General features: G+C 50.4%; 1 protein-coding gene and 1 pseudogene across 1 annotated transcript; both read right to left on the reverse strand.

Moving 5' to 3' along the window:
- Positions 1-220: 220 nt before the first annotated feature.
- LOC148002010 (uncharacterized) lies at positions 221-7,299 on the reverse strand. Its single transcript, XM_087579481.1, has 2 exons — positions 6,942-7,299; positions 221-4,475 (listed from the first exon to the last, which is right to left on the reverse strand). The coding sequence occupies exons 1-2, from the start codon at positions 7,297-7,299 to the stop codon at positions 2,725-2,727; spliced, it is 2,109 nt and encodes a 702-aa protein (XP_087435607.1). The 3' UTR covers positions 221-2,724.
- Positions 7,300-10,349: 3,050 nt separating this feature from the next.
- LOC120096076 (5S ribosomal RNA) lies at positions 10,350-10,467 on the reverse strand (annotated as a pseudogene).
- Positions 10,468-10,780: the final 313 nt, after the last annotated feature.

The raw sequence follows: 10,780 nt of genomic DNA on the forward strand, positions 1-10,780 counted from the left end.
GTTAGTGTCTGTTGTCTGTATTCTGTTTCTGTGTTTGGTGTTCTTTTTCTTTGCCATGGGGCAGACTGTGACAACCCCTTTGTCTTTGATGGTGGACCATTGGATGGACGTTAGGGCAAGAGGACACTCTGGAATCCTGTTGGTGAAAAGCTCTCAGGGAGAACTTTCCCTCGGGATGGAGACCCTCCAACTTCAATGACCAGGCCGAGACACCACAGGATGCAATCAGCAAGAGGATTTGATTTATTGTCGGGATACACAGGTACCTGTGGGCGCTTCAGTCGCTCGGGGGACTGGCGCGCCCACGGAACCAAGGATGGGCTTTTTTATAGGATTTTGGGGAGCAGAAGCAAGCATACAGAAGCAGATGCATGGTTACAGGGATATCATTGGTGGATTCTAATGTTTCCTAGCTACCTTCCTGAAACATAACGGCTGACTCGGCCCCCAAAGGGTTCAGCCCGGGGGCAAGTTTCCTAGCTACCTTCCTGAAACATAACGGCTGACTCGGCCCCCCAAGAGTTTAGCCCGGGGGCAAGTTTCCTAGCTACCTTCTTGAAACATAACAACTGACTCGGCCCCCCAAGAGTTTAGCCTGGGGGCAAGTTTCCTAGCTACCTTCTTGAAACATAACAACTGACTCGGCCCCCCACCAGGGTGTGGGACCTCTCCCGGGGCTTTTTCTTATTGTCAGGTGCTCAACCCCAGTCATCCTGTTGCCAGGCCTTCAACCAAACATCTCCTGCTTGGCAGCCGCTGTATACTCAGTGTTCTAACCTTTCCCTGAACCAGTCATCTTAAGTACAGCCTTGCAAAATGGCGTTACTGCTGCTAAGCTGGGGTCTTTCATTCCCCCATTTTTTTGCTAACTTTGAGTGAAATCTTTCACTCAACTTGGTCAAGAAATTTCTGTCTCTTGTTGTCTCAGCCTATGGTACTGCTGCGTCAGTACGAGGGTCTGAATGACTGAAAGTCTATCCCTCATGAACTGTACCAGCCTATTAAGGATGCAGGGTCCAAAAAGAAGAATTAGGAGAAGAATAAGTAGGGGTCCCATCAGGGTAGACAGGAGGGTAGCAAACCAAGGGGATCGGTTAAACCACCCCTCGAACCATCCCTGTTGGGAATCAAACAGTTTTTGTCTTTGGGCCAGGCGTTCTCGAAGCTTAGCCATATTATCTCTTACTATTCCAGTATGGTCTGCATAGAAACAGCACTCTTCTTTTAGAGCAGCACATAATCCACCCTCGCGGAGGAACAACATATCTAGCCCTCGTCTATTTTGGAGGACCACTTCAGACAACGATGTTAAGGACTTTTCTAATGCACTCACAGACTCTTCTATAGCTTTAAGATCTGCATTCATGGCTGCTTGTAACTGACGGAAATGGCCAGTTTCAATGAGTGCAGTGGTCCCGGTCCCTATACCCGTGGCCACTCCCCCCAAGGTGATTCCTCCTAGGAGTAAAGCTAAAGTCAGGGTGGCAGGCTCTCGTCGAAAACGAGTCTGTTTCTCAAAAAACGAGTATATATACTCGGATTCATGGTAGGTGACTTTGGGCCAAATTTCTACTAATACACAATAGTCAGAGGATTGGTTGAGGACTGTGGCTGAGATACAGGGTGTTAGTCCGGTATTGCAGGCCCAGTATGTGCCTTTTGGGGCTGACAGGAAGTAGTTCCCGATGGGAATCTTCTGAGTGGTGTTGCAGAGGGTCTGGTGTGTGTGGGGTACATTCCCCAAGCAGAGCCCTCGTCCCGAGACCTCGGGCAGAGTTAGTCTGTGGCTGGGGGTATTGGCACAACTGTCTGGGGCAGCAGTCAGGTTGGTGTAATTTCCAATGACTGCTACCCCTTCATAATAGGGCGGACCGGAAACGAGACACAACCAGCACTCCTGAGTCCTAAAAGGGTCTGAATAGTTGAGAGCCAGATATGCACCAGCCACCAAATTGAATAATCGATCCCCGGTGCCTGGCGATGGGGAGATCAAAATGGTGGAGCCCCCCGTTGTGGAGAAGGGGCTTGTGGGAGTACTACCAGGGGCCTGGGTGACCTTAGGCAATGACGGGGGTTGGGCTTGTGCCGGGAGCGAGGGAGGCTTCTGATCTGGTAGAACTGGGTTGGGTCCAATGGGTCGAGTGGCCAGGGGAGAGACTTGTCTATTTAGAGAGAACAGACCCACCGGATCGGTCCCTGTGACGTATAAGCGCAGGCCCCAAGATTTGGGCCCGTCCCAGGTCGCTCTTCTACCTGAGTCGGTGAAGTGGAGGACGAGGGGATTGCATTTCGCGTCCCGTTTACACAAGGTGTAAGGAGGCCGACCGTCTCGTTTCAGAGTTATCAGGTCCCAAGATGAGGATGGCTTCCAATACGCATCCCCAGTAGTCTCACATCCCCACTGGGCACAGTACCCACTCCCCGGCCCTCCGCACTGCCGGCTCACTCTGTGTCCAGGGCAAACGTAGATCTCTTTGCTGTGGGAAGCCGGACCGCAACCATAGTAGGTGGTTGAGGGATGCCAATTATGGGTAGTGCCAGGCTCCCACTTGTAGTCTATCACATCACAAAGGTCAAAGTATAAGGGAGGGAAGGCATCGGCCAGTGTCCCCCTTACGGAGGTAGCATTAGCCAGCCTTCCTGTCATGAGATTAGTGACTATCCAGGTAATGTTATAAATGTGGTGGGGGCTTATTCCCCCACTGACTCTAGGCCACAAAAGGACTAGGAGGAGCCACGTAGGAGTTTTAACTTTAAGGGGTTTGGAGTGCGCTGAACTCTCCATGTCTGGGGTGTAGTGTTGTGATTAGTCAATTCCTCAGACCGGACTGCCTTGACGTGTGATGCGTGGATCCAAGCCGCAACTCCGTCTACCTTTAGGGCGGTCGGGGTAGTCAGGAGGACGGTGTAGGGTCCTTTCCACCGTGGCTCGAGATTCTTGGTCTGGTGTCTGCGCACCCACACGGTGTCTCCAATCTGGAACGGGTGTGGCACCACCGGATGCTCAAGCTCGTCCTGGTAAGCAGCGGCCAAAGGTCTCCAGACGTCTTTCTGCACAATCTGTAGGGCCTGTAAATGGGCCCTCAGAGAAGGGCTGTCAGTGAAATCAGCAATGTTTGAATCAAAGAAATGGACAAATGGGGGTGGTGCTCCATACATTATTTCAAAAGGAGTTAGACCATGGGGGCCCGGGGTATTCCGGGCCCGATAGAGAACTAGGGGAAGGAGGGTCACCCAATCCTTTGAGCCAGTTGCAAGCGTAAGTTTGGATAAAGTCTCCTTAATTGTTCTATTCATGCGTTCTACCTGACCTGAACTCTGGGGTCTATAGGCACAATGTAATTTCCAATCAATCCCCAGCAATTTGGCCACCAACTGACTTACGTGGGAGACGAAAGCGGGCCCGTTGTCCGACCCCAACGCTTGAGGCATGCCATACCTGGGAAAGATTTCCTCGAGGAGCTTCTTGGTGACCATTTTTGCAGTCTCGTGCTTTGTGGGGAAGGCTTCGACCCATCCTGAGAAGGTGTCTACAAACACTAGGAGATACTTGTATCCATACATACCTGGTTTAATTTCAGTAAAATCAATTTCCCAATGGATGCCGGGACGGTGTCCCCTAGGACGAACTCCTTGTCCAATCATGGTCCTTCCCGGGTTAACCTGAGCGCACGCTTTGCAACTCTCAGTCACCTTTTGTATCGCTTTGTCCCGATTCAAAAACCACAGATTTATCTCTTCCCGATCTAGTAAGGTTTTCATCTTCTTAAACCCCAAATGGGTTAATTTGTGTAAAAAAGAGATCAATTCAAAAGTCATTTTTATTGGCATAACTGTCTTTCCTTTGTAGACCCACTGTTTTAGTTGAGGGTGGTAGATGGCCCCCATTTTTTCTAGGAGCTCTATGTCCTCATGGGCATAAACCCAACTGGTTTGTCCCACTGGTGGGGGCGTGGGTTGGTCTGGGCTATTTAAGGGTAAGATTTGTTTGCTCATGGCCACTTCTCGCGCCGTGGCATCGGCCAGCCGGTTTCCTCGTGCCTCTGGGTTGTGCCCCTTCTGGTGTCCTGGACAATACATAATACTCAGTCTTTTGGGCAAGAATAGGGCTTCTAAGAGGGCCAGAATTTCAGCCTTATTTTTAATATCTTTACCCTCAGATGTGAGCAGCCCCCGCCTCTGGTAGATCTCCCCGTGGATGTGTGCCGTGGCAAAGGCATAGCGGCTGTCTGTATATACATTTAGCCTCTTACCTTTTGCCATCTTGAGCGCCTGAGTCAAGGCGATGAGTTCAGCCCGTTGTGCGGAGGTACCAGCAGGCAGGGCTTTTGCCCAAATTACTTTGTCCTCCGTAGTGACCGCAGCTCCAGCCTTTCGCTCTCCCTCTGCCAAGAAGCTGCTGCCATCCGTGTACCATGTGTGGTCAGCATTCTGAAGAGGCTGGTCCGATAGGTCCGGCCTGGTTCCATGTACTTCTGCGAGGATTTGTAGGCAGTCATGTTGTTCTGCCTCCTCTGGTAGAGGAAGCAAGGTGGCAGGATTGAGGGCGACTACGGGCCCAAACTGAACCCGTTCTGCATCCAGTAACAAGGCTTGGTAGTGGGTCATGCGGGAATTAGAGAGCCAGCGGTCTGGGGGCTGCTTTACCAAGGCCTCCACTGCGTGGGGTGCTAGGATGGTGAGTGGCTGTCCCAAAGTCAATTTTCCAGCATCCTTGATCAGGACAGCAATAGCAGCCACCATCCTTAGGCACGGTGGCCAGCTGGAGGCCACAGGGTCCAATTTCTTAGACAGGTAGGCTACAGGGCGTTTCCAGGGTCCCAACCTTTGTGTTAGGACCCCTTTAGCATACCCCTGTTTCTCATCGATGAACAGTTCAAAAGGTTTGGTAATATCAGGGAGACCCAAGGCAGGGGAGGACAATAAGGCCTGTTTGATGTTTTCAAATGCTTTTTGCTGCTCTGGTCCCCACTGGAAGAGCACCCCCGGTTTAGTGAGGGGGTACAAAGGGGCTGCCATTTCAGCAAACCCAGGAATCCAGAGGCGGCAGAATCCCGCTGTCCCCAAGAACTCTCGTAGCTGTCGGCCATTCTTGGGGGCAGGGATGCCGGCCACAGTCTGTCTCCTGGCCGGGGTCAGCCATCGCTGTCCATCCCGTAGCTGGTAGCCTAAATAAGTAACCTGGGTCTGGCAAATTTGAGCCTTTTTGGCAGAGGCTCGGTAGCCCAATTGTCCCAAAGTCTGTAAGAGGGATTCAGTTCCCCGTTGGCATGCAGTTTCAGAAGTGGCCGCTAGGAGGAGGTCATCTACATATTGCAGGAGTATGAGGGTGGGATGCTGAACCCTAAAGTCAGCTAAGTCCCGATGTAAGGCCTCATCAAAGAGCGTTGGGCTGTTTTTAAACCCTTGAGGCAGTCTTGTCCAAGTTAATTGTCCTGAAAGCCCTACTTCAGGGTCTTTCCACTCAAAGGCAAATAAGGGTTGGCTTTTCGGGCTCAGCCGGAGGCAAAAGAAGGCATCTTTCAGGTCCAAAACCATATACCAAGTATGTGTAGGGGGCAGTGTACTGAGCAAATTGTAAGGGTTTGGAACAGTCGGATGAATATCTTCTACCCTCTTGTTGACCTCTCTCAAGTCTTGTACTGGCCTATAATCTCCAGTGCCGGGTTTCTTTACAGGCAGAAGAGGCGTATTCCAAGGCGACCGGCAGGGAACTAGGATGCCTTGATCCAGAAGCCTCGTAATGTGAGGCCTTATGCCTTGATAAGCTTCATGTGACAGAGGGTATTGTTTTATGGAGACTGGAGTTGCAGTGGCCTTTAACTGTATAATTAAGGGGGGCTGTTGGAGCGCCAACCCCATCCCACCAGTCTCTGCCCAAGCCAGTGGAAAATTCGTGACCCAAGTGCCTATTTCTTGGGATTGTGGCTTGTCCTGTCCCAGTTCATATAGTCTATATTCATCCTCTAATTGTAGGGTTAGAACTTGAAGGGGAGTTCCGTGGGGGCCAGTTATTTGGGCCCCTCCTTCCTCAAAATGAATTTGTGCTTTTAGTTTGGTGAGCAGGTCACAGCCCAGCAGAGGGTACGGGCAGTCCGGAACATGTAAGAAGGAATGGGTCACCTTACCGGTAGCCAGCTGAACCCGGCGGTCCGTAGTCCATCGGTATTGTTTCTCACCAGTAGCTCCTTGTACCCAGGCCGTCCGGTCGCTGAGTTGTCCTGAAGCTTGAGTGAGGACTGAATGCTGGGCTCCTGTGTCTACCAGGAAAGTAACCGGCTGCCCCCCAACTTTAAGCGTTACCCTGGGCTCAGGGGGGGACTCCTGGCCCTGACCTCCCTAATCTTTATCTAGAGCCAAGAGGGAGGTTCGTGGTCGAGGCTTTCAGGGTCCGCCAGGCTTCTTGGGGCACTCTCTGGCCCAGTGCCCTTTCTCTTTGCAATAGCCACATTGATCTTTATCCAGCTTCAGCCCCTTTCGAGCTCCCCCCCTATCTCCCTTCCTTTCTTGGCCCTGAACTATGGCGGCCAAGATTCGACTTAGTTCTTTGTTTCTTTTTTTATCTCTCTCTTCCCTCTCTCTGCGAACTCTATCTTCTTTTTCTTCTTGTGTCTCTCTCTTATTAAAAATCCTTTCAGCTTCTTTAAGTAAATCCTGTAATGTATAGCCCTGCAAATTTTCTAACCTCTGTAACTTAGTCCTGATATCTGGAGCAGCCTGCCAGATGAAGGACATAGAGACACTCGTCATTTGTCCTGGGTCATCTGGGTCATAGGGAGTGTACATACGGTAGGCCTCCTTAAGTCTCTCTAGAAAGGCGGAGGGAGTTTCCCCTGCTTCCTGTAATACCTGTTTTACCTGAGCCAAATTAGTAGGGCGTCGTGTAGCCCCTCGGAGACCCGCTAGAAGCAACTGGCGATAAAGGCGTAGGTGTCCCTTACCTTCGGCTGTATTAAAATCCCAGTTTGGTCTCTTAAGTGGGAATGCAGCATCAATTTCCTCAGGCAGCTGGGTGGGACGCCCATCATCTCCCAGAACATGCTTTCTGGCCTCTAGGAACACTCTTTGTTTTTCTTCTGAGGTTAAGAGAGCCTGTAAGAGCTGTTGGCAGTCATCCCAAGTAGGCTGGTGGGTAAGTAAAACAGATTCTATTAGGTCGGTGAGTGCCACCGGATCTTTGGAGAAAGAAGGGTTGTGTTGTTTCCAATTGTAAATGTCAGCTGCTGAAAACGGCCAGTATTGGGTCTGGCCACCAGTTCCCTGTCTAAGTGGAAAAGCCTGGGAGGTTGTATCTGGCATCACCTCGCGCTTATTGCGCAATCTCCCTGCGACAGGGGAGAAACCCTTATCAGACTGTGGCCCGGCAACTGATCTGGCCGGCAGCTCTGCCTCCTCCGTTTCAGCCGGGCCTGTAGGTAAACGATATGGGGGAGGAGGATCTTCAGAGAGAAGATCTATGAGAGGGGAGTTTGGGTCTGCCGGGAGGACAGGTTTCTTAGAAGGCTCTGATTTAATTAGAGTGGGGTAGAGAGAGGAAGACGGGGCCAGCAAACCGGGCGGGGCCGAGGGGACAAGCTGGGGGTTGAGGGGAGGCCAATTCGGGTCCACGAAGGGTTCCGCCCAAGGCGGGGGTATAAGGCAAGACTCTCCCAAGTGATAATATAAGGAACCTGGTCAGGATGTCCGTGGACGACCCGATCTTTAACCTGTAAAATAATGATCTTATTAAATGTGCCATTCACTGGCCATCCGGCTCCGAAGGTGGGCCACTCGGATGTGCAGAGAGTCTGCCATTTTCCTTTTTTAACCTCGACGGACTGGTTGTGTGCCCGGTCGTGGACGTCTTTCCAATGATCAAGAGTGAGACTTAGGGGCATTGTTAGGGACTGTCCCATGTTAGTTCTAAGGAAGATTAGAACACAGAGAAAACAAACAACACCAACAGTCAAACAAACAACAGACAGGCGTGCTGCACGGCTTTGGTACCAAACTGAAAGCAAAAAGTCAGATAGAGGTGGCAAAGGTCCGGGGCCCTCTGAAAGCCAAAAATACAGACAGAGGTGCCGTTAGTCCGGATCTTTCTCCTCTAACCAGAGTCCCAGATTGGGGCCCGAAAAGTCGGGCCCCTAGCACCCTTGGAACGTCTTCCAGGGCTGCGGGGCGAGAAGTCCGAGCTCGTCAGCTCCTTCTTCGTCCCGCCCAAATTCCAAACAACCTGGCTGAGCGCTCACAGAACAGACCTGGCTGAGCGCTCACAAAACCTGGCTGAGCGCTCACAGAACAGACTTGGCTGAGCGCCCACAGAACAGACCTGGCTGAGCGCTCACAGAACAGACAGAATAAGGTAGAACGAGACAAAATTAGACAGACAGACAGACGTCGGCCGGCTTACCTCCCAGTGGGTGGTCGGTGGTCCCTGGGTGGAGGATCTCCTTTCCCGGCCAACGCACCAAATGAAAAGCTCTCAGGGAGAACTTTCCCTCGGGATGGAGACCCTCCAACTTCAATGACCAGGCCGAGACACCACAGGATGCAATCAGCAAGAGGATTTGATTTATTGTCGGGATACACAGGTACCTGTGGGCGCTTCAGTCGCTCGGGGGACTGGCGCGCCCACGGAACCAAGGATGGGCTTTTTTATAGGATTTTGGGGAGCAGAAGCAAGCATACAGAAGCAGATGCATGGTTACAGGGATATCATTGGTGGATTCTAATGTTTCCTAGCTACCTTCCTGAAACATAACGGCTGACTCGGCCCCCAAAGGGTTCAGCCCGGGGGCAAGTTTCCTAGCTACCTTCCTGAAACATAACGGCTGACTCGGCCCCCCAAGAGTTTAGCCCGGGGGCAAGTTTCCTAGCTACCTTCTTGAAACATAACAACTGACTCGGCCCCCCAAGAGTTTAGCCTGGGGGCAAGTTTCCTAGCTACCTTCTTGAAACATAACAACTGACTCGGCCCCCCACCAGGGTGTGGGACCTCTCCCGGGGCTTTTTCTTATTGTCAGGTGCTCAACCCCAGTCATCCTGTTGCCAGGCCTTCAACCAAACATCTCCTGCTTGGCAGCCGCTGTATACTCAGTGTTCTAACCTTTCCCTGAACCAGTCATCTTAAGTACAGCCTTGCAAAATGGCGTTACTGCTGCTAAGCTGGGGTCTTTCATTGGGAGGTGGAATCAGATGGTCCATCTCATCCCAGAAGCAGCTAAGGTTAAGCTACAGTTTGGGCCAGGTACTGAAGGTACCAGGCATCTGTGGAAATTGGTTATAGGATGCTTTGTCTTGGTCTTGTTTGTCTGGTTTGTTTTCTGTGGTATTGTCAAGTGTCTTTTTGGCTTTTGTTTCGTTTTTGGACTTTGGACTGACGACTGTGTTTGAAATCATGAAACTGTTTAATTTGTTTGTCAAGGAGTTTTACTTGGTCCTGTTGGTGCTTAACTGGAAAATAATTTGCTTGAGAAAAACTCCCTGCCAGGGAGTTTTGTCTTTCTCTCTTGAGGCTCCTCTCCAAGGAGAGAAAGTTTTAAAAGAAGGAAAGAAAATAAAGGGAGAAAAAGAAATAAAAAAAAAGACAAAAAAGACCAAGGAGAAGATAGACAAAGACAGGAGTAATAATCAGGACCTAGAGACAAACAAAATATATCCCTTTTTAAAGGCATTGACCTTGAGAATGTCTAGTGAATCAGGGCTTAGTGAGAATGAATTGACAGGTCTTGAAGAAGAAACCGCTGGTAAATAAAAGTTCCCCAGATTAGGCCTCCGGCTATGGAACAAATATAGTGAGTAAGAAACTTAATTTTATGAACCACGCTCTAGTGGCGGTGATAGCCAAGGTTATTTTTTGATCTGTGCTTGTGCTCACAGCCCACACAGTAGGGGGGAGTGAAACTAGCTGTGGAGCTGCTACAACACAAGGTAGGGGGGAGCGAAACTAGCTGCGGAGCTGCTACAGTGAGCATGGGGACTTCTCAGACTCACCCAATTTTTCTGGCTCTTCAGGAGCTGTTTAAAAGAAAAAGGCTTAGGATAAAAAGAAACACTATAGAGAGATTTCTTAGTGAATGCGAAGCCATTGCACCTTGGTTTCGCTGTTTCTGGGAATCTTGGGGTGGACAGCTGAGATAAGCTGGGGAAAGATTTAAATTTTACATGGGAACAAGGAATCATAAGGCGGAGATTCAGCCAGTATGGGACTAAGTGCATAGCTGCCTAGATCAGAAATGCTGTCAACAGGCTATAAAAAGGGGACAGGCTGTGAGCTCCTGAGCTCCTCCTGAGCTCCGACCCTAACTCAGGCCCTTTTGATTTCTAGGCAAGCGCTCTAACACTGAGATAAAACCCCAACCCCAAAAAGCCTACAGCACCCGGTATCCCAGGTGGTCTCCCATCCACGTACTAACCAGGCCCAACCCTGCTTAGCTTCCTAGATCAGACAAGATTGTTCGCGTTCAGGGTGGTATGGCTGTAGGCTCTTCAGACATTTTTTTAAAGGAATATAAAACTATTCATTGACACAACCAGAATACGGCACATACATAGGTGAATGCCAGCAACAAACCAGTGAACTGAGAACAGAACCCCAGTTGAAGAAATCAGAGAAAGGACTAAAAGAGCTTGAAGGGACTTGAGACCCCATATGAACAACAACACCAACCAACCAGAGCTTCCAGGGACTAAACCACAGCAGGACTTAATGGCCAACATCAGCTCTAACCATGATTCTACTTCCACATCAAACAGATGAAAGACCCCAGCTTAACAGCAGTAACGCCATTTTGTAAGG

Source organism: Rattus norvegicus, chromosome 12 (genome assembly GCF_021556685.1).
Source record: "Rattus norvegicus strain SHRSP/BbbUtx chromosome 12, alternate assembly SHRSP_T2T, whole genome shotgun sequence".
NCBI classification, from domain to species: Eukaryota; Metazoa; Chordata; class Mammalia; order Rodentia; family Muridae; genus Rattus; species Rattus norvegicus.